This window comes from Aplidium turbinatum, chromosome 16 (assembly GCF_918807975.1).
Source record: "Aplidium turbinatum chromosome 16, kaAplTurb1.1, whole genome shotgun sequence".
Classification (NCBI taxonomy): domain Eukaryota; kingdom Metazoa; phylum Chordata; class Ascidiacea; order Aplousobranchia; family Polyclinidae; genus Aplidium; species Aplidium turbinatum.
The window spans coordinates 8,051,411-8,078,322 of NC_137487.1; the positions used below are offsets into that span (position 1 = coordinate 8,051,411).

A 26,912-nucleotide genomic window follows, 5' to 3' on the forward strand; every position below is an offset into this window, starting at 1 on the left:
CGCCGTCAAATGGCCAACGCAAAATCACCGTATCATCAGATAGGGACGAACCAATGCTTTGCGTGAAAAAAATGCTGTCTGCTTGTTTTTTGAATTTTCTGCCCAATTCTATGTCGGAGCATGATCATCACGGCATTAATTTCTAACAACTTTGCACGTATTAAACATGCAGCTTCTCGCAACGGACGTTAAGTGATAAAACACTTCTGTTAGCAAAAAAAATCATAAATTGGTCAGAAAATCCAATAACGTTTAGTCTCTTTTTATCAATCGAGGAAGTTCGTGTTTGACAAGAAATGTCTTCCAGATTTAAAAATTAAGATAATCATCGCAGCTTAGAGATGGCGCTCATCAGAATCTCATTCGTTAAGTGCTCGCAGAGTCACAGGCCATTCCGAGTGCGTGTGGCATTATTCCGTTGGTGTTGTTTGTTTGTTTCCAGCTAATGAGCTTAATTTTAACCATTAGCTTTCGCAACCAGAGTTGCTTCCACGATAATTGTGACGTCACGCAAGGACGATCAAAATATCTAGTCATCTCATAAGTGCTGTTTTTTATGCAAAAGTTTCGGCTCTACTTTGACTTTGTGACAATATGAGGACATTCTTTCTGCTGTGCTATCATCATGCTACATTAACAGAATCACAACATAGCAAGATCTAATTTGAGTGCTTTTTGTCTTGAACACATTAGTAAATGCAGCATCTTAAAAATAGTACGAAAAACATTCTGATTTACAAAACTTTAATTCATAGATATGGCAGCTTTAATAGGCTACATTAAAAACTAACAAATTTCGTTGGTGCAAATCAAAAAACGATCTGGAAAGCGTCAAAATTGGCAAACTCCGTGTAGCTTAAAAGCTAAAATCATAGCTCGTGCCTAAAGGTGAAAAGTTCGCTTTTGCCTACGAAAAACAAGTTATCCGTGACACGGGTTTTCCGTTTAGTGACGATTAGTCCTTTTTGTAAGATAACTTTAGATTTTTTGCAAATTTTAAGTTCATATTTGACAAATTTTCCGGCTCGCTCTCAAAAGTCCCGACCGTACGGAGCCTTCGAATACACGCTACTTTCCACACAATGAGAAAGCCTTTGAATGATGGAAAGAGCGTTTGTCAGGTGACATTAGCATGTGCTTACTTATCGCATGCCTTTTTAGTTTTGAGCTCACATGAAAAACGTCCAGATTGACATGTTTAAAATTTGTAGTCCGACAACGTACAAGCCACGTGCATTAGGCTAAGTACTAAACTTGAAACTTAAAAAGCAATTCAATTCTTACTTAAAGTTGCCTACAATATAAGCTTGTTAAGAATTTATGATCACGAAAAATTGCGCTAACAGCAATGATGTTTGCATTTATTTCAAGCACATCTGGCTTGTTATCCATTTGGACTCCAACAATTGCAAGAACGGCTATTTGCGGGGTTAGAAACAAAATTTATAAAGTGCATGGTACTGAAGTCTTGTTTTTTTGTGAAAACCTAAGTTATCGTGCGTTGCCTATCTTCTTTTGAGAATTTAAAAAGCTGGTATTAGTTTCATGGTTAACTAATTTCAACTGTCCATTCATTTTTCTAATTTTTGGCTGCTATAAGGCTATAAATAAATGAGAAAACAACCTTCAGCAGGTTGAAATACATCAACCAGAAAGTGAAAATCTGAAACTAATGCATGTCATCTCTCCGCAACTTTTTTGACCTAAGTTTAAAACACCACTCAAAACATGCTATGCTTGACCAAGAGGCTTTTCCCATACGTACTGTATATATTACTCTCTTCATAAGTTTAATAGCCTATTTGAAAATATAAATTAAGAAAGGAACAAAAACCAAAAACACTTGAACTAGTGAAATGTAATCTGTAAAAGGAGTGAAAGAATAGCCCTGGTCCCTTAAACAAACGACCTCTTAAAACACAATAAAACTTCAAAACATACGCTGTGTTTAATTTGTTTTCAGGGTCCCTTAAAAAATCCCAGGGTTCTGAATTCCAAAAGAAACCCCTGGACCCCCTGTCAACGCGACTGCCTACAAATAAAATTCTTGCTTTCGACTTTGGCGTGTCATAAATTCGTGAATCCTTTTTGTGCGGTATAAGTTAATATCTGAGGTTATATCATTTGTAACTTACATGCTGTAATGTTATAAACAACAAAGACCAAACAAAGTCTATTTTACATTTAAAATCAGTAAAAACATCTCAAACAGTTTACAGATTTACCACCATTTTGTTGTTGAGTGAGTTCAATCAAAATTTGACTCAAAGTATTTCAGCTCTACGTCGAATATCTTCGTTCAATATCTGCATTTGGAGAATAGATTTAAGCCATCAATAGACCTCCCACTTTGTCTTGATGGCTCATTTTGATAAGTCTTCATAATTTATCACCAAGGTTCAATCGCCTAACAAATCTTACAGTAGGCCTATCGTATTATAGGATTTGGGTTCAATCAACGTTCAGTATTGATTTTTTAACGCAACAATAATATTCTAACACCTACTGGCATCTCTCCACCGTGCTACAACTAATGTATGACTGGCGACAGACGCCACTACCAAGGGCGGATTGTTAATCGATTATAAACATTTTTCTGTAATTGTTGTCTTGTCGCTGACAAACGATTACGGACTTTCTGACTTGATTGACAGCTTCAACATGAAAAATAATTTGACGTCATCATAGGCTCTTTAACGTCATCATAGGTTATTGTGACTAGTCATTTAATTTTAGTTTAGAAACTGACTATTTAGGATAAAAAAATTATGATTTTAATTTTGATATAACGTGTAGGCTGACTTTGCTTTGTCAAAGCCAACAAAGTACTTTTGTCAAAGACAACAAAGTAATTGCGTTAAAAAAAACATACTATAGGCAATTAGCCTACATTTAAGAGATTATTACAGTTTCAACAGTGAAAAAGATATATTTGTACTGTATTTTGAGAGATCGATGTACAAATTAAAGATTACAGCGGCAACTATCCACAAACGAGGGTAAAAATCTTTTGGGCTGCTTACCTAGCTGATGCCGTGCCCAGTGATTGTCAATATCACAAATTATTGATTTCAATTAAGGTTAGCTTAGTTAATCCAATGATAAATCAGACTTTCTTTGGAGCACATCCGAAACATTTCTTTTTGTGTGTCAATTAAAGGATATCCGGTTTTTTACGCAAATATCACAACAACTTGAAACTTATGCCTGAGAATCGCTCTGTTTCTGATGCCGTGCCAGATTGAGACGGCTTGACATAGGGCACCAGGCAGACTAGCAAAAAAAATAAGTTTTTTTCGCTGAATTGCGAAACAGGCAAACCGCAAAGCATTTTCACAATCCCGGAAATTTTAGAAATAAATTCTTAGCCCTAAATCATTTTTGACTAAATGAGTGTTTTACGAGAAAATATAGCCATGTTCACGAAACCGTTATAACTAAAGTCACTTGTATAATTAGTCTTAATTTTTCTTATCCGGCTAATGAAAAGATTAAAGGCCAACAAATCTGTAAATATAAATTAGACACAGCTGTACACGCACGTGCAATACATCATTTCTTAGACGAATAACGACAGTGTTGTTAGTCAATTTAGCGAGGTGCAAAATTACAATACGATGTTTTAAGGTGAGATTTTTTACTTTAAAACTTGAGTATAATGTATCAAAAATTAAATGAGTCAATTTATACAATCATCGAATCAGATGTTCCTCATTTTGACTTGTTATCAATAATTGTCTTGCCGAAACACAGACGCGCGCTCGCAAACGGTGTCGAACCGACGTACTTGGATCGTCGCTCTCACCAACCGTTCAAGCAGTCAACAAGTAACTTAGAAACTAAGTGAGTTTATCGTTTCAAGTATTTCTAGTGTAATTTTAACCATTTATCTAAAGTATTACTTTTATTCCTACCATGCTCTTCCGAGAAAAAATTTCTTGAAAATCATTTTAATCAAATTTACGCTTAAAAAAAAATGTTTTTGTCAAATAAAAAAATTTTCTGAAATAAATCAATTTCAAATTGAAGTTGAACACAATATTATTATTATTTAATGAAAAATTAATATCAAAACAGCCACAAAATACTTGAAGAATCATAGTAACTAAATATCAAGTGAATGCATTCTTAATTATTATTAATGTGCTATTTACAGGTCCTGTCAAAGCAAAAAACGCCGTAAACTATCACATTGAATGAGGTGATAACGGCTTGCTCCTAGCCTATGGACCACACACGACTGAGAAGGAATGAATGATGTTCTCGTAAAGAACATTGACATCTTGACAAGACTTTGGCACTTTTACCCAGTTAAAAAGCTTGTTTCGTTGTTGACCCACCGTCTGTAGGTGTTGAAATAATGTAAAATAGACTAATTTTGTCAGCTGAGTAACGATGGTTATCTTAAACTTTGCGGAAGATTTTATTATTGAAACAACAGTGCAACTTACGTTGTTTTTTCAGTACTTTTAATTACATTACATGATGTTTGTGGATTTTTACAGAAATGTTCGTTAACAATGCGTTCTACCAAAACGATTTCAAACCATAACGTTGGCTACTTTCTGCATTATCACAAAGCGACAATAAACGCAAGTCAAGTTAGTCGCAAAGCGGGCATGGCGTTGAATAGATGAAATGAAACAAAAAATTAACATGGAAATTGCATTTTCGCTGCACATCATGGAATATTATGGGGTGAAAAAAAATTTTCCATGCAAATTCCAAACTTTATTGTTGTTTTATTCCGAAAAGTTTTAAAGATGTTTTCTGATATTTAAAATTTGAGATAATTTGTTCAGCATTTGAAAAGAAGTCCTACGATGTTCAATACGAATTGACCACTCCCAATATATCCTGACATCCCCGTGAGGTCGAAGAACTGTTATGGCGTTAAAGAGATTGTCAAAAACGTCATATTTGATTTCCAGTCAGATAGTGACAAAACGTAAGAAAATGACGTCAAATGGTAGTTTGAACAACTCCTGTGAACTTTATCGTTGCTTCAACTTAGGCTACTTAGATTTTAAGCTACCAGCGAGAATTATGCACTTTTATTAACGGAATTTTCTTATGTTCTTAGCTAAAAGTGTAAAAAGTAGGCCTATGACCTTTGAATGTAAGGCTTTGCAATGCATAATTTTTGTAGGAACATTTCCGTTCCCTTTCATAACGTTTTCCATCTCAGGTAAGAGATTGAAACCAAAATATAACTCTTCATTTAAAATCTATCACAACGTATCACAAACTACTGTGTATAATCACATTTACAGTGTTGAAATATAATGCAGAAACACATCATTTGATTAGTTTTACCATCTTCTTTTCGAGCACGCAAATGAGTCTGGCAAACATGTAACCTATGCCTGAGCTGAGATCAACTTCCAGTTAGACAAGGAATCGCTAGCTTTTCACCAAATGACAATGTCGTCGTCGTCGGCTCCAGCTCGTGTCCGAACATTGGTTTCGTCTTCAAATCGAATTTGGCTTTGGATGGTGATGTTGTAGGCTTATGTGGCTTTAGAGGCTCAGTCTATGATGGAAAAGATGTAAGCAAAAGTCAATCACATTATGGAAGGTGAGAGACGTGGTAGTTTTAGCTTTTCTTTTTTAGTGTTTCGTTTTTCTTGGGCTTTTTGTATCGTGTTTTCTTTCATAAGGTTCTGTGCCTTTCATAGTTCTTTTTTACCACAATGATCTGTCACTAGCAAGTTGTTACTATGAATCTAGATCACTGTTTGCATGGTTAAGGAAGACTTTCAGCTGATCTTTGAATTTCATTTTTGGTCTTCTGGGGGTCTTTTACTTGTCTCCAGTTCACTATAAAGCATAGGTCGAGGAGCCTCGTTGGTTCCATTCGCACGACGTCCTGTCCAGCGAAGGCGGTGCTTCAATATGGTGGCTTCTAAACTGGGCAACCTTGCCCGATCAAGGATTGCATCGTTGGTGAGACAATCTTCACAACGAGTGTCTAATACTCTAATATTTGCTTCAATTTTCTCTGCTGGAAGTTTTCAAGACGTTTGATGTCACGGCGGTATAATGTCCAGGTTTCACAAGCATAGCGAAGGGTGGACATAACGACTGCCCGCCGCCCGGAAAACCATAATTTTTGTGCGGATGAATATAGCATGGTTGTTAAAAACACGATGGTTAAGTTGAAAGTAGGCTATGCTACCAAGGTAGGAGAAGTACTCTACTTCACCTAGAAGCAGAGATGGGCAAGATCACCAGTATTGGTGATCTTGAAGATCAAGATCAAGATCACCAACAATAGGTGATCTTGAAGATCAAGATCAAGATCACCAAACTAAGTGATCTTGAAGATCAAGATCAAGATCGTGATCTTGAAGATCAAGATCACTTTCAAGATCACTTTTTGTGTACTTGAAAAAAAATGAAGTTTTTGGTCAATGATGTTGCAAAAAATAGTTGCTATACTGTATATAAGCAACCCGGGTAAAGGTATATAGTTGGTATTGCTAACTTTTACTTTTAACTACTCGATCGCTGGCCTAAGAATTGTAATGAGTTAGTGACTGTTGCTATTAGGCCTATCAATTGTTGACGTAGTTTGCGTAGAATCGCAACGTCACCCCAAGGCCGAGGTTAATTACAATAGTAGCCTACTGAAAAAGCAATTAGTTTTATGCTTTTTATTTATAATAAATAAATAATAATAAAGTTTAACTGCATCATTTTTTACCAAATTTTTGTCTGGTTTATGTTGGAGTTTTTATTCGTGTTACTAAGTTGTTTTAACTTTCACTGTGTTATGTCAATGTTTATTGCACCATTTACCCATCTGGCAACCTTGATACTGTTGTCTGCTATCAAAAAAGTTCCAGAGGTTTGCGGTCAAACAAACCGCTCCATACTCAGACCCTAAACAAGTCTTGGTCTGGTTGATTTGCTGCAATAAACCACTTTACATGACCAAAGTCGGCTAGAGTCCAGATTTTTTAACACCGCCATTCTACACTTTTGAAACATCTAAAATTGGGTCAAAGAAAGCAAACATTTCTTTAAAATTCACACATGGAAATTGTGAACAAAGTTAAATCATTTTTTATTATACGTCAACATAAAATACACGGAAGTTGACTTATTTATTATGACCAACACCGAAAACTTTTTCAATTTTGAAATGGCAACACTGACCAGATTAGATGGAGATTTTAAATCGTCTTTTGTTCGACACATACCAGATTAGCAGTGGCTTAATGTTAGTAGTCGCCACTAACTACTTTGTACAGTACAAGTTTTAAAAAAATGCCTCTATCTAGGAAGTAAACTTTAATTTTAAAGTGATCTTGATCTTATTGTTCTTCAAGATCAAGATCACACAAAAAAAAGTGATCTTAGATCAAGATCAAGATCACCAAAAAAAAGTGATCTTGAAGATCAAGATCAAGATCACGCCCATCTCTGCCTAGAAGTCTTTTCTTGATATTGATCTCTGGGGAGGTGTGATCAGATGGCGTTTCGTTGAGTACCCTAGTTTTATCAGTGTTAACTTGCACTCCAAAATGCTCATAAGAGTTGTTGTAGAATGTAGATGGTTATATTTTCTTGTATTTTTATATCTATAATTACTATTTCGTTTTTTCAACGTTAATTGGCTTGCCTTTTTAAAGCTTTGACTTTTGAAAGTCACCTCACTTCACAATGCAGTGAAAGAGTTTTTAACTCTTAATATATTTCACCACATAAAGTTGCAAAAATACGGGCAGCCTATTAAGTGCACGACTCCTAATAAAGTTAATAACTGTCGCAGCATCTTGCACAGAAATGTTAATATGCAGTGCTTTTTGCAAATTGGTACATTTTTTGCGACTCCTTAAGTTCGTTACGCAACCCCTTGTGGGAAGCCATGGTAATCGACCATTTTCTCAACACAGTGACATGGAAGGGGTTGGGTTTGCATTGATGAGTCGTTTTAATAGTATCGCGTCAATAAAGCGCTCGAGAATCGAGATTCTATTCAAGAGAAAGAGGATCAATTCAAATTATTCAAAAGAGGATCTTTTTATGCTTGTTAAACTTTTCTCGAAATGAAAAAAAGGAACCGGCTCGGTGGCTTAGTGGTTAATGCGCCCGCCTCTGAATCGGTAGGCATAGATTCGATACCCTGCAGGGTCATACCAAAGACTTTTTAACAATGGTACGGAATCTAATTCTTGCTTGGCACTGAGCAACGGAATGGATTCGGGTAATAACGGACTCAGTTGCGCCTCTATACGGCTGCATTGACAGCCTGCTTTGTAAAGCGCTGAGGAGCAACGCATTCTGCGATGGGTACAGCGCTATATAAAAACAAACATTAATTTAAATTGTCGAATCATTATTGTCTTTTACCGAAACGGTTAGTGGAAAAAACGCTTTATGTGGCTGTATTGTTTCATCATAGAAACCATAATGTTACGTTTCAGTATCGTTTTGCACTACGTGCGTCTGTTACTTTGATATACACTTAAACTGGTGTCTGTGAAAACGTAACTTGAAGAGTTATGTTTATAGATGAATCTGGCAGGCTAGATTTTGAGTGCACGTTTGGTTGATTTCGCACATAGCTTTGCAATAGGCAACATTGCGTTCATATCAAAGTTTCTTATGGAAGTTTCCAAAAAAGAATTTTCACTGCTGGTGACATAACTTAAGCTATCTTTGGACACTTTTTTCTCGTTAAATCATGACTTCTGTCATTTAAACATGACATTTCACTTACAAGCAATTACACATCAGCCAGATTTCAAAGTTTACTTCTCATTATCAGAAGGTGTAAAATCGGTTGTTTCTCACAGGAATTGAGCCAAGACAAGTCCTGAAAGCGACAATTGTATCCTAATAGGTTGTTACCAGAAACAAGCATGGGTGCTTGTTAGCAAGCAATCATGGCGCCTGTTGGCTTCGTCCCAGCAGGGGAAACGGGTTCCGGTGATTTGGATGTTTCCTGCTTGTAATTCACTATGTCGCTCTTGCAAATAAAACATGAAAAATTTCCGTTTCATCCACACAGAGAAGTTGGGTTGTTTTCGCCAACGCGTTGTCTTTTGACATTGAATTGGCATCAAGCCGCCAATTGTTCCAGGACTGGATTTGGTGGCGAAGCAGCCAAACAAAAACGGTCATTTTCAAGTCTGTAAAAGCGACGTTTTGATGGCACAGTCGCTATATGCTCGTCAGCTGTCGGCATTTGATTGCTCAATTTCCTTGAGTTTTCGAAATAATTCGCCAGCTTGCATGGAAACAAAAAAAACTGCCAACAAATATGTCAGTCACCACAACAACGATTTGTGGAGAAACAGTTCAAAACTACCACCAATTGGGCTCATTGTGAACCTGACACCTTTATTGGCATATCACTAGCTTTTCAAGCTTAACTAGGACATCGATTTTGTGAATTTTAAACCTGAAAATGCAGATTATAAGCTGATGTGTTTTTTATAAGGTTGTGATCTTTCCTCTTAGTGCTTTGTAGTAGACTTTCAAACAAAATCAGTCCGACTGCAATACCGTCATCTATCAAGCCAAAGGCGAGCACACCAGTGGTGAACGGTGGCCATTAGTTTGGGTGTTTACTTTTGTTTTAGCAGGCTTTAAACATAGACTAGGTTTGCAATTTGCTCAATAGCTGTTCAGGTCATATCAAAATAAACTGATGTGATACCAAGAGTCACTGTGCAAATCAAGAATATGTTTAAAACTTTTTAAAAAACGTGAACATTCAAAAAACTAATCATTGTACGCCACTGGAGCACACTAACGTCTAGACTCTAGATTGCCGTGGCTAACCTCAAATTGTAGCCTAACACATGACCGTTAGACATGATAAACTGAGCTGCAAGTAGGATGGACTGGCGTTGTTCCCCTCTGATTAAGCTCCAAGTCAATAAATTCAAGTCAGTTAATGAAAATAGTTTATCAAGAAAAATAGTTAGCAACACTAAGGCTAGGTTAAAAAAGAAAGAAACAACGGCAAGGTGAATAACGATGGCAAAACATCTTGAATCAGTGTGTGATTACAAAAGACGAGTGCAGAAAACTACATCAAAAAAAAGCGAAACAACTTACAAATTAGAAAAGTACAAATTATGGTTATCCGGAAGTAAACCTCTGCCACCGAATTCTCAGTGCAGGAAAACAAATTTCACACTGATTTTTATCCAAATGCGACAGCATTGAGAGTGGGATGCAAAACCAAGCAGGCAAAGCAACAGGTCGCTTTTTATCTACATCGCAGCTTGCGTTTCAGTTGGTACTGCAAGTTTCAGTTCACCATAACCAATAACCATGTTGGTGACACTTGCGAACATTGAGTAGAAAACAAGCATCAAATTTTGTAAAATTGAGCACCGCGTGAAATGCAGTGAGCACAAAGTTTTAGTGTCAGACCGAATATCAGATTGTTACACAATATTCGACCCAAATATTCGGCTGACTACAGATTTTTCAAGTTTTTTGAAAAGAAGACAGTGGCGGTGGCACTTGTAGGCTAATGTAGTATGCTGAACTTGTGAAAAAGGCAATACGTATAAAAATTCAAGTGAGTGATTGTATAAATACTTAAATAGTGTCGTTATTATTATCCTTGTTTGATAAACGGTAAGTGAACATAAGTTTGAATTGGCAGCTCTTCAAATCAAATAGCGAATATAATAAAGTTTCATCTTTGTCGAGAAGCAATGACGTCAGATCGTTTCGTTGGATGTGCGTGCTCAACAGCGAACTCGTGTGGTTAGTAACAGCGGGATAGCACTCAGCGATTTCTGTGTCAATCACTGCGTCTTCTTCGGCGGCATCGGTCATCAAGAACCAAACACGTAAACTTTTCCGCTTGAGTTACCACCGACAATCACGTGACGTGAGGGATGGAAGACTGTGAGCGAACATACACTCTGAAGCTCTTCATTGGTCAGTTCCAACAGTGTTTCCAAGTTAGAACCAAGAATATCAATCTGAAAAATCAAAACGTGCATTGTGTGATTCTAAATCAAGTATGCAGACATGCAAATTACGATGATACACCAGTTGATAAACGCTGTCTCTGAGTTTATCAACAAATATCCAGAAAAACTGGTTTAACTCTCGAGGTGTGCGCTTGAGCAACGAACTTCAAGAACAGCCCTCCATTCAGTGGCACATAGTGGATAGAAGAATATACAGACATGCAAAAACTTTAAATTGTAAGCTTTGGTAGCCAGGGTCGGGGCGCAACTTTCCAAAAGGTACCATTAAAAAATCCCCTTAGAGAAACATAAGAAAAATGCAAATCATAGTTAAATTAAGTCATGGGTTTTCTATCGGCTGACTTGGCGCATGGCGCAGAGAGTTAGGGCGGTGATAGGTTAGTCATTTCATTGACGTGGGTTTGATTCCCACCACTGCTATTGCTCTTTTTTCTTCTGTAATTACCAAACAAACTTCAAAGGGAATTTTTTAATGGTGCCTTTTGGAAAGTTGCGGTCGGGGCCAGTGGTTCAAAGCCTCTGTAAGTATGTGAAACTGTCAGATCAAGCTTTCAAGATAACTTTCTCCATAGGGTGCGTGGAAATAAATTTATTATTGTTTATTTGCATCAAACAAGAATGTCCATATTCGAATCAAAAGGTTGAAACACACAAAAAAAAGGCATACAGTTGTACACAAATAGTAGTGGCGCAAAAGTGTAACCAGAAAACATTTTAGCACAATCACAAGTGGATACAAGAAACTTGATAGACTCCGCTTATTTATGAACGGAAACAATGAGTGCAGCACAAAGAAAAAAAAATTAATACTTCTACGAATACTCTAACACTCAGCTTCCGTTTGTTTTTCTGATGAATCTTAATCAGAAGTGAAATCATTTGATGGCAACCACTAACCTGCCTGGGCCTGTTCATACTCCCCACAACAACCAAGTCCTCACGAATGGGATGCCACGTTGCTTTGAAATTGCTGAGCCACCTGCCAGTGTGGTTGTTATGTGAGATGGACGTTGTCATGCGGACGTCCGATGTGTTCGTTGCGTCGAAGATTCTGCAAAGAGATAGCAAATGCAGTGAAAACTTCATATTCTGCCCATGACTTCTGTGCTGAGAGCATTGCACAAAGGGTAGGCATTTTAACATAGGGCAATTTTCATTGTAAATCAGCTGATTTCAGTCATGTGACTCAGCACGTGATATTCTGAACGTTCTTCTTGAAAGATTTCTGATGCAAAGAAAATTAAGTGAATGTATCGCCACAAGTAGCGTGGCCTAATGGGTTAAGGTTAGGGCAAGGGAATATTCATTTCGATTGGGTGTGATCGATTATGACCCTCTGCCAATATTTTTTTTTCTTCTGCAACTGAACTGAGTGCAAGAAGGATCCTAATAACTGTAATCAATTGAGTTTATAAGGAAAATTGTCCTACCTTTCTTAACAAATGCGCCGCGGCGCAATGGTGGTAGCTGGTTCGCACGGAAAACTGTCCTACGTTAAAGAGTTTACCTGCACAAAAAGCTTACTAGCATCGACTAGCGGTCACGTGCAAAAAATTAAATGGCCACCTGATTCTGTTGTCCAATGACGTTGTTAACAGCTTGTCGCCAGTCAGGGGAGAGAAGTAAGCAGAATCCACCGACTTGACATGTTGATGGAGAACGGAGACAGGTTTCAAGGTTTTGGTTAAATTGCGAAAATCGAAGACTTTGACTTTGCTGAAAGTATGGGTGATGACTCACTGATGAGTTAAACGTGCATAACGTTTGAATAATATTTTGTTTTCAAAAACTGTATCGAAAAATGCAACACGGTATTTAGTCAGCTTTAAAAGTCGATCTTTTACCACCCCAGATTCACTATGTTGCTGGACTACACTGGAAGGCTACTAGAGAATAGCCACTCTCAGCCAGTCTTTGGTTTCATCATCCAAAAACACGTAGACCTTTTGCTTGGTTGGGAAGGTTGAAGATGGTACAATCGTTGATGATGTGGTCTGTTCCGCGGCACCACATTCACAAGAAGGCGACGCCATCTCCCATTGGTGAATGGTTCAACGGAAAAGCCAGAGCTTGTACGAAGACGGTTGAGACGCACCCAGGCCTGTCTCGGACGGGCCCGAGCCATGAAAGGTTTCGACCAAAAATAAATGAAATGCACCGAATGGTAAATGCGACGATTTTTGCCGCATTCTGGTCACACCTAGTCTCCAGGTAGTCATAAAGAGCGAAGTCCATTGTATTGATTGATATTAACGCAGAATTTCAACTATTTTACCGTGAAAGAGGTACAATGGTACATCCCTAATCAGAAAACAAAAATATTTTTGAGTCTGCAACGCTCTCCTAACCAGTGACCATCCGTACAATTTGCTCACCTGTCGTTGCCGGCAGTGGCGAAGTAATTTCGTTGTAGAGGATGAACCGAAACCGACTTGATCACACGGTCATGGGCATCGTAAACACATTTTGAGCTGAAAAAAAGTCGATTTTATTTTGATGCCAAATCAAGTATTGGTTGGGATAGCTGATGATATAAACATCAAGTTGTTAATAAAATAACCAGAAAATAACTGACTAATTGGACTCTGAAAAAATTTGTGCCATCACCAAAATGTGTTGTGATGCCAATGTAAGCTCAATTAGTGGACAGACTCAGCAGTTAGAAGGTTCCGACGGAGGGGTGCAACTTGGGATACGTAACATGAAATTTATAGGTGCTTTTTCGAATTTTGAGCTGCAGGCAATATATTGTTTTACCGCAAAATAGTTTCTTCGACTTGAAATACTTACAAGTTTTACTTTCAAGAAACGTCGAAATAATGTTACATGTGGTAAGAATATCACGGAGTACCGTACATACCTCTGTGAGCGAGTGTCGGATACTATGACGTCACCTCTAGAAGAACCGGCTATTATGACGTCATTTGTCAAATTTTGAAAATCGAAGCTTGACACAGAAAGCTGTTCGTCATCGATGATGCACTGAAGTGACATAACGAAGTGTAGAAAATAAAAGCAAATTATTGCGAAAAGTTTACTGCACAAAAACGGGACAGGGGCCTACCATCAAGTTGCAATAACACTTTTCTATAGCTTTTTCTTTATGACTCATTTATTTCAAGGCTAATTTACTTCGCTTCTATGAAGGAGGCACAATGAAGAGTATATCAAAGTAAAATGAACACCTTATAAAATGCATAAATGTATTTAACAACGAACGACATAAAAACTCGTAAAAATATCTAGTTTATTCGCCTGAAAAGAAACAAATGACTCTGAATGATCGCACGGTCTTTAACTTCTGCAGCTGGACATATCGTCCAGTTGAAAAGCAACAAAGAATCTCTCGATGCTTGGACAAAAAGAAGCACAATAAATCGGATTAAAACAAAACTGAAGGTTGTTGATCTAATCCCATGTTGGTGAATTTTGTGAAGATTATTCCAACACTCATGGAATGAAACCATTTTGTTTCTAACCTGGCGAAAAACCAGCTTCTCTAAATCCAAGGCTCTCACAGCACCGGCGTAACTAGAGAAATAGAGCAAGTTTGGCTTTGTAAGAGGAAAGACTAGACTTGAAATATTTCTTCCATAAGTTGGAAACGTATAAACGGATCCACAATCATCCATTGCTTTGCTTTCTTCCTGACGAAAAAACATAGTAAATTGAATAAATAATATAACATTTAATAGCATTTACTGTTTAAAATGCTATTAAATGTTATATGTCCCTCTGTCCCTCGGTCAACGGGCACTGGAGCCTGACCACCTTCTTCACCACAAGATCTCTGCTCTCCCAAACGAGCACCCCCGTCGACTGAAATCAAGACACCCATTCGTGCCAGCCGCTCAACTTCTTATCAACGAAGCTGATGTACAAGACATCTCTGCGGCTGCTTGGGCGGACCATAAATGGAGTTCTGAATGGAAGTCAAACGCCACCATACTCCATTCGTTCATCCCCGACGCCGACACACGCCCCATCGGCCTAACACTACCTAGACAGGCATAGGTGCGCCTCAACCGTCTTCGTACGGGCGTCGGGCTTTTCCGCTCAACCATGCACCAATGGGGAATGGCCTCTTCCTCCTCCTGTGAATGTGGTGCCGAGGAACAGACCGCATACCACATTATCAATGACTGTTCCATCTTCAAGTCACCTAACGGAGTAGAAGGTCTGCGTGTCATGGATGATGAAACCAAAGACTGGCTGCTCTCTAGCAGCCTTCCAGTGTAGTCCGGGAACATCGTGAATCTGGGGTGGTAAAAGGATAGACCCTCGGCCCCAGAGGCTCACACGACGACGACGACGACTGTTTAAAAATTGAATATATGATTAATTGGTCCCTTATTTTAAAAACTTAGACAAGCTACAATGAAAGCCCTTCAAAAAAGGTGAAGTTTTAACCTTGATAAAATTTTTATACTTTTTGTATGATTGAGCACATAAATCAAACTGAACACTTGGCGTACTTTCAAAGTGTCAAGAACCAGTCATCACGGGCAACTGTTTTGTAGTAGGAAAGGGATATAACTTCATTTAGTATTAGTATTAGTTTGAATCTACACTGTGAAGTAAGCAACGATCATGCTGCTAAAAGCGAAACTCATTCAACTACAGTATTAGTAAAGATTGGAGTAAAAAACTGCATTTGTAGTTTTGTACAAGAGCATTTCACAGTATTTTAGTCGTGTAATTTATTCACTAGCAATGGCAAATATTTTTAAACAATCACCGTGGAAAAATGACAACCTGTTGCAACAGTTTATCTAGAATGCTGAAGCTTCGCTCAACATTCTGATACATTGGTTGGCAATGCAACATGTTAGCATATTAAATAATTAAATATACTTCTAGCTATACTAGAAATAGTGCTGGACTAATGTTTGGCCAGAACATTTCTACAATCGCTTTTAAATTACTACTCAGTTTAAGCTAAGAACACAAACACGTTGCATTGTACTGAAGCTAGTGGACTTCATGTTTTTCTTTATCAATTTTTTATTTGGTACAATACTGCAGAAAATTTGCAGTTAAAAGTTGCATTTAAAAATAGAAATAAAGTTGCAAAACGTCGCATATAAATTTCCTGGAAACGGCACAAAACATCTTATTACATTGGTATTGAATAATTTTGAAGCTACCCAACATAGTAAAAAAAATTTGGGAAAAAATTCATTTGGCGGTATCTACACACAATATTATCATTTTGAACGCTAGCTTAATTTTCATTCAACTTCACGAAAAGATGATAAATACTAGAGATGTACCGATACCAATATTTTGGCCGATACCGATATCACTTTTTTAGGCCGATACCGATACTTTGGCCGATACTTTAATGTTACAAAAAGAAGCAATTTTGGCATTTGCAATTTTGGCATTGTCAAGTTTCAACACCATGGCAAAAATCTTTAAAGATCGAAAGCTCTCCAAAACCTTAAAAATTGGTTTGTTAAAATGCTTTGTTTGGTCAATTTTGATGTACGGATGTGAAAGCTGGACACTAACGGCAAAAACCCGAAATAAAATTGAAGCTGCAGAAATGTGGTTTTACCGAAGAATTCTTAAAATTCCATGGACAGCTTTTCGAACCAACAGAGCAGTTCTCCAACAGATGGGCCAGGAGCAGCAGATACTGAGATCTTTAGAAATGCGACAGCTGAAGTTCTTAGGTCACATTATAAGGAAAGGCGAACTTGAAGATTTATCTTTAAGTGGAAAAATTCTAGGTAAACGGTCAAGAGGAGCACAAAGATTCACATTTTTGCACAATTTTCAACCACTTATCAAAAACCCTACTAAAATTTGGCAAGAAGCACGAGATCGATCAAACTGGAACATCATTGTACATCGAGGGCTGCATCAGCTATGATACCTAAAGAGAGAGATATCAAATGCTAAGTTTTACCTTATTTGCATAAAACTATTAAAAAAGCTTTGAATTGGCATAATATGCCAATTCAAAGCTTTTTTTAATAGTTTTATGCAAATAAGGTAAAACTTAAAGCACAAGAGCACAAGATCAAAAGTAAAACCACAAGATCTTGTGCTAAAACACAAGCCGTGGCACCACCGCGACTGACACAGTGACAAATTAGTCTAAAACCAAAAAATCCCCTAAATTCAAAATTAGTTGTGTTCAAGTTTGGCGCTTACAATAAATAAATTCCAAAATACGCCACAAAACCAACCAAATTTGGAAATTTATAGAGCAGCAAGGGGAACTTCAAATGGGCAACATTAGGTGCCAAAGAGAGCATTATTACGTCATTATGAGTGACAATGGACGGATTTGGAAGTCCTTGGTACTTGAAGATTCAAGAATCCAATCCCAACTCAATGTTGTGTCCATAATAGTAGGTTTTAGTAATGAAAGGCCACCGTGTTGAGAACTGGGGTATAAGGAAAGAAACATTACATCATAATTGGGGTTTCTGAAAAATTAATAAAGGGTTTGCGCAAACTCTCCAAATAAGCAATCATAATTGATAATAAGATGTAAAATGTAAACCAAGTAATTTGTGTAGTCGTACAAAAACTATTCGACAAGTAATGTGCAACCTAAGGGCGGTAGGCACTTCAACATACTGATATCCCATTGAATCACGAGCCATCAACCAATCAGAAGCTTCGGTGTTCATGACGTCATCAAAGTTGCGTTTCTTGGAACAAAGAAAAAATGCAACTTCCCACCACTGCTATTGCTCTTGTTTGTTGTGTAATTACCAAAAAAAGTTTAAAGTAATAACCAACTCTCTGGCTGAATGCTGAAATGGCCACAATTGGACGGACAACCTAACATCTGATGGTTCGGGTTCGTGCAATTGGATATCCGTGGACGTCGCTATAATAGCATCTGGACTGGAAGCCAAACGTTGCCGTCCAAGATGAGGCCTGAAAAGGATTGCCATATTGGCGGTTTTAACGCTAAATTTGTGAAATTTGGACTTATTGTAGTGCGTTTAACAGGCTATTTTGAGGTGGTATTTTGGCATATTTTTGGCAGTTTTTAATTTTTTTAGCATTCTAAATAGTTTTAAAAACTATATTTCATCAATTCGCAGAAGCGTATTTACAAAACATCAGGTTTGAAAAGGCAACTTTTTTTTTAACCCTGGTTAGCTTAAAGTGTTGCGATCGTGCCATATTTTAACATGCCATATTTCTTTTAATCCATTAAAACAAATTTGGAACGAAAATCCAAAACCGCCAATATGGCAATCCTTTTCAGGCCTTATCTTGGACGGCAGCGTTTGGCTTCCAGTCCAGATGCTATTATAGCGACGTCCACGGGATATCAGTATGTCAAAGGTCCTACCCCTAAGGGCGCTTGTCGTTTGGTTGAGAAGCTTTTGCCAGGCCAAGACTACCAAGGTAGCAAAAATGTATAATTTTGCATCGTTTTTACGTTGCTAAACGTTTAAAAAACCCATGTAACTTGGTTGTTTTTAGTAAGCTGGTTCTATCAGTTTGTGATTTAATTTTCACCTTTCGTTGTAATAAACTCATCAAGCTTAAACAATGTCAGAGTAAGTAGGCTGCGCAACAAACTCCCACAGCCACAGCTATCACCACTTGTTGCTGACAAGTCAAAGAACATCTATGTCTTTTGATGTTGCCTATTTGCGTTGCATTTTTGTGTTTTTTTCTATAGTGATACTTGCTCTTCGCTATTTCTGTTACGTTTAGATGATGTCACGTTATTATGCCGATTTGAGATATAATAATTTAATTCAAGGCGTTGTATGGATGAAAAACTTTTACAAGTTTTATACTCTGCTGAGAGTAAAAAAGAAACACAAATGATAAATATTGGAGAAATTGAGTCTCCTTACACAACTTAAGAATCGAACAACGCAAAACTGCTGAAACAAAATATTTTGTTTAAGTGAAAGAATCACTCTAAGCAACCAATGTTAAAACTTGCGCGGAAGAAGTCATGGGAGTGTAACGTATTAAAAATTTGAACAGGTTGTTATTTTTCTACATCAATGTGACGTTAGTTACTACTTTAAAAAAATTATATCTTTGCTTCTGTAGAAAATCCCCAGCAAACGCCTTTTTTTACGTGTTTAATATCGGCCACAGTATCGGCCAAATTTTGCCGATACCGATACTCAAAAAATGGCCGATATCACCGATACATCGGTACATCTCTAATAAATACTAATTTAAAGTAATTCCAATACAGTGCGAGTGGGTTGCTTGCTAATTCCAACCAAACTCCAAAGACCTGAGACATTTCAGATGTTCTGTATTTTTCGAACCAAGAAAAAGACCGTATCTTTTTAATCCAATACAAAACTAACTAAAAAAACGTGAGTCAATATTACCCTATGCTTGTTGATGTCATAAAAACTGTGAACACTGAACACTTACAAGATTCCAAATACCGATCATCCCAGATGTTGAAGCAGCAGCGGCAAGTATCACATCATTCCTTCCATGCACTGTGAGGCTGTATATCCGTTTGTCTACTACCTTCCTGTATCTACAGTTCCCAGTCTTGAAATCATGAAGCATCCTGTGAATGCAATGATGGATTGTCTAATGAACGTCAGAACAAAATTGTTTCGAAAACGACAAAATTTCGTGACGTAGGCTACTGCTTTCGTAGGTGATGTTGTGTTTCCCTTTGATGAAGTTTGAAACGCTCATAATGTTGACACAGTTTGGATTGTCAGTTGAAATACTGTTAAATAAAAAACTTTCTACTGCCTTTTGCCATCGCTACCTTTGTACAGCTAAGGTGTTATTTTTGTACGTAGCCAGCTAAGGTGTTATTTTTGTAAGTAGCCAGCTAAGGTGTTATTTTTGTACGTAGCCAGCTAAGGTGTTATTTTTGTACGTAGCCAGCTAAGGTGTTATTTCATCAAATTTAAGCCATCAGGCCACATTTGAGGTACCGCAAATTGTGCGGGTGAGAACGTTGTGGTCAGTGGCATATCCTGTCAAGCACCATTGATCGATGGTAGAGTGTACCTGCTCCTATTTGTGCATATTTGTTTGGAGCAAATAGTGAAAAGACGCACTTAAGTCTGAGGTAGTGTGAGGAATACTCACTTGTTGAAAGGACTCGCTTCAATGGCATCTATTTTTATATTTATCTTCTCAAATGCCGTGGATAAGTCATGGTAGTCCTCAACGATCTCATCACCGCCTCCTGCAGAGTTCTTTCCGGACTCGACCAAAATCTGAGGCGGGATGCTATGTTCTTGGGATGATAATCGAACCTAGAAGTATATTTCCTTGTAACCTTGTAATGTGATTATTCAGCTTACACATTCCGAGCATTTCATTCCTCAGCAATATTTACCAAAGAATTTGGTAAAAAAATCTTTAAGATGTCAATGCAAGACATTGCTGTCTTGAAAAAAAATAATGCAAAATTTAAAACTCTGGCTTCATTTCACAATTATCGCTCAAGAGTCGTCTTCTTCCGAGTTTCAAAACATTTTGCTCCCTCCTTGAATTGACAGGTTACAACTTCACAAAATCATAAATGTTTAATTGAACACAATTATGTGAGTGCGAATATAACTTTTCATTACAAGTAACAACATGAAAAATATAAAAATGGATTCTGCAAAGCACAAGTAGTCTGAGGTTCCGGAATGGCCCGTTTCGGCGAGTCCGATTCGGTGAGTCCGATTCCTTAACGGGGGATTTTTTCAATTTTTTTTTAAATTATCGGGTACCGTAGTCTAATTATCATTGCCGTTTTAGGGTTAGGGGTTTGGGGTTAGGGGTTTGGGGTTAGGGGTTAGAGGTTAGGAACTCACCGAATCGGACTCACCGAATAGTAGCAGACCCCTGAGGTTCAGACCACCTTGGTATAAGACATTTCAAGTTTTCAAAGGTAAAAATATCACAAAAATCAACTACAGTTTAATATTATACCTCCGGTTCAGGTTCTTCGATGTTTGACTGCGTGGTGTCGATATCATTAGTTGCTTCTATTTTTTGCAGCCTCAATGACTTTCTTTTTGGACCAACGGAGGACTTTTTGTAAACTGGAAAATGCCCAAATGAATAAAATTAACTCTGTACAAGCGTTTTACAGCTACAATTTACTGTACAAGCGTTAAAATAAAAAAAAATAAAAAATAAAAAAACACTACGTTTGCGTGATAAGGATTAGGCTAAATATGACAGCAATACCCCCATTTATGTATTTTACAACTTATGAAAACACGGTCACTTCAGATTAAGAATTTTAAATTACTTCACCACATAATAAACAATATCGCTGAGGCATAAGAGTGTGGCAAGGAGGAACAAACCGCAGACCACACCATCTACAACTGCGCCAATTACCATGCGCCATATAGTGTGTGTGGTCTGCGTGAACTGATGACGAATCAATTCAGTGGCTGCTCGACACCTGCCCAAACATCTAGACCGAATCTCCGCTGCTGCTCAAGGGTCGCAAAAGGCAGAGCCCTTCAACCCTTGGAGTGGCAAAGAAGATTCATATGAAGAAGAAACTATTTCGCTTAGCAACAAAAAGAAAAAAATCTTTGATTTGTCATTGTGAGCGATGCTTAAGCTATTGTAGGCTATAGTAAGTTAAATTATTCAAAAATACATATGCTACAAAACTTAGTACAACACATGCGCGTATGTAATGATTAAAACATACCTAGCTTTCTTTTCTGGGTTGAACTAATCTTTGGAGAGCTTAAGGACATCCTAAGGTGATTCGCAGTTTCATGTAGTTTTAGCCTTCTTATTAGCTCTTGCTTTTTGTGCTGAATTTTTTTTCGTTTTCTTAGCAATTTGGCATGAGTAGTCTGGAAAAGAAAGTAAATGTAAAAACCTCAACTTTACGAGCAACTTGAACGACAACACAAGACTAAAGTGTAGATTCTGCATTGCAGAAAAAATGGGTTAGGTAAAGTAAGAGTTTGAGTTATCTATTAGAACTAATTATTCGACATTAGTGTCACTGTCATACAACAGAGACTACTGCGCAAAAATCAAACAGCAACCTGGCACAAGCTAAAATTTTAATTGACGTCACTTGACAATGAGATTAATTTGATATCTAGTGAATTAGCAATCACAGAAGAAATTATCACATTTATGACGCATGGTCTACAACAGGGGTGTCCAACCTTTTTGGCCAAAGGGCCACATGTAGTTTACGAATGGTTGCGCGGCCACTTGAGTATTTACTGCTATTTTGTAATCTTAAAAACGACTGTCTGATAATTTCTAATTAAAACCCTCACACCCAAATTCTAATCTTAGAAATGTGTTTGTACATTTTATGAGTTATGTAAGAAGAGTGAAGTTGGTTTTAAAGTGGTTTAAGGTTTTTAGTTGAAAGCAAGCCAGCAGCAAAGCGTAAAAATGTCAAATTGGCAATTGACCCTTCTGATGTTGCCGGAACGGCGGAGTTGCGCGTCCCGTAATGTATTGTCCGGCTGTCCCTAGGTGCATCCACGAAAAACTTGCTCGCACAAGTAAGTGCTGCCGAATAATGATGTCACGAAAACTGCCAATCTGTGAATCCTCTGATCTTTTTCTTAAGAAACAATTTTTTTTGTAAAATTCTAGCAATAGAAAGTTTTGAACTTCTCTCGCTCAAAGCAAGAAATATTGCTGACTGACTGACTCTTGAAGCACCAGTAGGCTACTACTGTGTGGAAAAGGGTGGACGTAACAATGTGGAAAATGTGATGCGTAACAATGCGCATTGTGATACAACAAAATTAACTTGAACAGTTGCGCACCCCATGCACTAGGGATTATAGAGTAATAAAGAAAGCAAACAATAAATGCCAATTTATCGGAATGTAAGTTCGCCATAAATTACGTTGCCGATTGAGTTGATTATATAATATATGTCAGATCGAAAAATATCACGCGGGCCACTCAGAACCTTCTCGCGGGCCACATGTGGCCCGCGGGCCACAGGTTGGACGCCCCTGGACTCTACAACAAAGAACAATTAAACCTTACAAAAAATACACCAATAGATTCTTCTCCACATGCTGCATTTGTTAATACTACATATTTACATAACAAGTAAAGTTTATAAAATACTTAACACAAAAATAACTTCTTGGGCCAATCTGACAGATGTTTGAGGTACAACCTTCCTTTTTCTTTCAAAAATAATTGTTTGCGAAAATAAAATATAAAGAAAAAAAATTCAACTGGTCTCTTAATTTCTGACAACGTTGTAAACTAAGTTCAAAAAATCAAACTTTGATTTGGCAACCCTGCTGAGACGTTCATTAGAATCCCACCATACCTGTATAAGGTGCAACGCTATATTTTAGGTTTTTTTGGTATTTCTACCAAATATGACCACTGACCAGTAGGCCTAGGTCAAATAATTCAAAAAATATTATTGAAACCTCATCATCACTGTCAGCTTCTGATGATTCTTCTGAAGATACACTGTGAATGATTCCGTTATCTGTAAAAAAATACAAGTTCAAAAAAATCGATCAATTACCTTGGAAACTTTTGATAAAGATAAACAATAAAATTTGAGCATTGTTGAGTTCACGTTATCATAGAAAACAAACTATGTGTCACTGCAATTTAAGGATATGGTGAAAGCAACTTTTCCTACATTGCCTGCAAATAAAATGTTTACACAACGTTATTTGTTGTCTTCATTAGCTTGTAAATGGCTTGCCTTGAGACCTTCAGACCTATTACAATCAGACAACACCATGTTCTATTCTACCTAAAGCCCAAGGTTTCTCTATATCAGATAATATCTTTCTTTCCATTTCATCCACTCAAAAAGAAAGGTTAAGAACCCCTGATATAGGTACCAAAATTCAGAAAATTTGCACTTGTAACCGCTAAGTAACTGCCCTAACAACCACATGATTCTGCCTCAATCACAGTGAACACTGAACAACCCATAAGAGGTCTATCTAATAATAACCAATCAGGCATACCCCTAATATCACAAAAAACTGTTTACATGCATCTATATCACAATATTTTATTTGTAAGCACAAATAGCATGAACTTGGTGATAATTCAAATCTCACTTACCAACAGCATCATTTTCTAGTGGTTGAGGGATAGTTTCCAATTCACTCTTTATTTCTTTCTTGCATTCGGCTTCATTTGTTTTGTCAGTATCATGTGAAATCTGCAATTAATCAATGTACTGTATAAGTGCAATAAAAACTGACAACACATTGGAAAAAAAACAAAACTGCGTAAGTGTCTAAACAATACAATCATCCGGTTTAGTTATTATTTGAATAAGCCTACTATAGGATATATATATCAACCGTTTTACCTAAATAATTGGTTCCACTAATTACCAATGTGATTTAGTTTGGAATTTCAGATTTTGATGCAATAAAACGATTGACACATTGTAGGAATAAAGGTGATTTAAATCGGTAGATTACTTTCATATAAGGATAAACCAAACCAATGTGCATAAATTTTCAACATGTTTGACTACAGTGCAAGTGCAGACTCTATGCATAAGACTACAAAGCCACAACTATATTTTCAGAAAAGGGTCGCCGTCGTCGTCTCGACGACAAGAAAAGGGTAAAGTTATGTGATTGGTTTTGAATCATTATTCTAGGACTGACAAAGCCTTGATAGGTTAATCCTGGTAGTTTTGCATACTTGTAGAGGCCTTTGAAGCAGGGCCGGTCACCGAGATTGCCTCAGTGAAGTTTTTCGTTTGTTTGTGTTGTTGCCAGGAAATTTTTCTATCCATTAGGTGCCGCTGAATGGAAAGCGGTCTTTAGAATGCATTACTGAAATGCTCAAGCGCACACTCCAAGAGTCGAACCAGTGCTTAATTTTGAAGCTTCTTTGTTTACGAAGTTACAACGCTAACCAACTGAGCTATCGGGGTGGTATGTAGACTGCGTAGTCTATTTAAGAGTGACATTTGGTATTATGCTAATGGTGCCTGGGTGCACTTACATGGATAAAGCAGAGATGAAGACAATAACCTCATGTACGCCTAACCTTAGACACTTGTAAACCATACCTCATCTTGGTTAGTTGGCAACTTTAAAAGCTTTTTCATGTGCCTTGTAGCTGGCATTCTAGCCTATACTATGAGTTGTATGTCCAAACCTGAAGCAAAAGGATGCCTGAATTAATCCAACTTAAGGAAAATAAGCAAACAACTAGAAAAATTCACAAGTCACTACACAACATATTATACCAGTTACCGGTAGTCCATGTGCATCTTTGCAACCATGTTTTTTTCATGGACCTCTGAAAACCATATTTGTAAACTTAAACAGTTACCGGTACTCTTTTGTTTATTAGAAAGATATTTTCATACTCTGACGTGTGTAGCCTATGTATTATAATTGTAATATTTTGGTGATATTATTGTGTGTATTAAATGTATCATCATAATCCATCGTCGGTTTGCTCCCCACTAGTGGGGGTGGCCGATGGGTATATAATATACAATAACACATTTTAACTTCAAAGTGGGTTCAAACAGTGTTTAGACACCACTGTCATTCTGGCAGAATAATTTTGTGCAATCTGTTTAATAAAACAATCCATAAAAAACGTGCGGTACCCGGTACTGTAAATAATACGATGACCAGGCCTCGAAATTCGTTTTTGTTGACGGCGGACAAACGTGTCCGGTCTGAGCAGCTATCTCGGCGGACAAATTAAGTCTCACGGCGGACTAGGGATTTATATTACGGGACGCGAAACTCCGCTTATCCGCCAACACTAGAAGGGTCACTGCACAATTTAAGTAGATACGCAGTCACATCGAACAGCACCATCAATTTTGAACATATGAATGTATTGTCACTAAAGAATGGCAACAACGTTCTAATAAAGTAATAAATGTATCAAAACGCTTATATGACATTTATTAATAAACTGACATAGGCCTATGCATATTGTATGCTACAGGCTATATAAAGCTATGTTGCATACATTTCACATACCAGAGCATTGTATACAATATTCACATATTAAACATTGTCATGTACATAACATAAGTAAACAATTACACAATGTATAATAAATATGGTTCTTCTATAACCAAGCAACCTCTTCTCAATATATATTTAATGATTGCTTACAGTTAGTTTTTTGAAGGTAGTTTTTGAATTTTTCGCGATAAACTGGCAACCAAATCTTTTTTAATGTCTTCAAAACGTTAAGTTCATTCTTTGCGACACAATTGAAAGCAGTTTCTACAATCATTTTAAAGCTTGCATGACCAGAATCACACTTTAAAGATACGATGACAAGAAGGTAATTAAACTGAGACACTGCGCATTCCGTGAGAGCGGAAACAAAAATATTACGTTGATTTCCAATAGTAAACAGTCTTCCTTTTAAATTCCTTTTAATTTTCCACTCTAACACTCTAATAACACAGCATAATAATGGTGCACTGCAAGAGAGGTTACAATAAAACATAGTTCTGTTGGCTTGGATAAACCACCACGATCAGCTAAAGCAAGAAGCTTGCAACACTCATTGCTTTCTTCCACTAAAGTGTCATCTTGACCGGCAACAAGAAGTTCCTTGCAAGCATTACATTTCCTACGAGGACAAATGCTTCTGTCAATATACCCAGCAACATAGTATGCCACATTCATGTCAGATGTGGATAGGTCATCTAATGTCACAATCCTAAAAAAATCAACCAGCCAAGTTACTGACAATGCAACTTTTGTTGCTGTAATTGCTGGGAAATTTAAGGATGACAATTTGGCTCCAGCTAGCAAAGCTTCTTGTTGAAGTAAAGACAGCATCATCTTGTATTTTATTACCTGAAACATTGAGTAAATGTAGTATCTATCTAAGAAGCTTCAACTAATTTCGGCATAAGCATAATCTTTGGGTAATGACAGTACTTTATGAAGATAATGTGTTCTAATATGTATATTTTTTCTTTGTAATCAGTCATACAAATTTTGGAGGTAACATGCCAGAAAG

At 37.3% G+C, this 26,912-nt stretch overlaps 1 protein-coding gene across 1 annotated transcript; it reads right to left on the bottom strand.

Annotated features, from left to right (window-relative positions):
• Positions 1 to 9,846: 9,846 nt before the first annotated feature.
• Positions 9,847 to 25,239, bottom strand: LOC145785809 (WD repeat-containing protein 76-like). Its single transcript, XM_082597520.1, has 14 exons — positions 25,160 to 25,239; positions 24,973 to 25,061; positions 24,003 to 24,102; positions 23,345 to 23,406; positions 21,619 to 21,769; positions 20,877 to 20,989; positions 20,040 to 20,209; positions 19,356 to 19,500; positions 14,450 to 14,617; positions 13,831 to 13,952; positions 13,346 to 13,441; positions 12,537 to 12,686; positions 11,868 to 12,021; positions 9,847 to 10,958 (listed from the first exon to the last, which is right to left on the bottom strand). The coding sequence occupies exons 2-14, from the start codon at positions 25,027 to 25,029 to the stop codon at positions 10,809 to 10,811; spliced, it is 1,638 nt and encodes a 545-aa protein (XP_082453646.1). The 5' UTR covers positions 25,030 to 25,061; positions 25,160 to 25,239; the 3' UTR covers positions 9,847 to 10,808.
• Between the last annotated feature and the right edge of the window lie 1,673 nt (positions 25,240 to 26,912).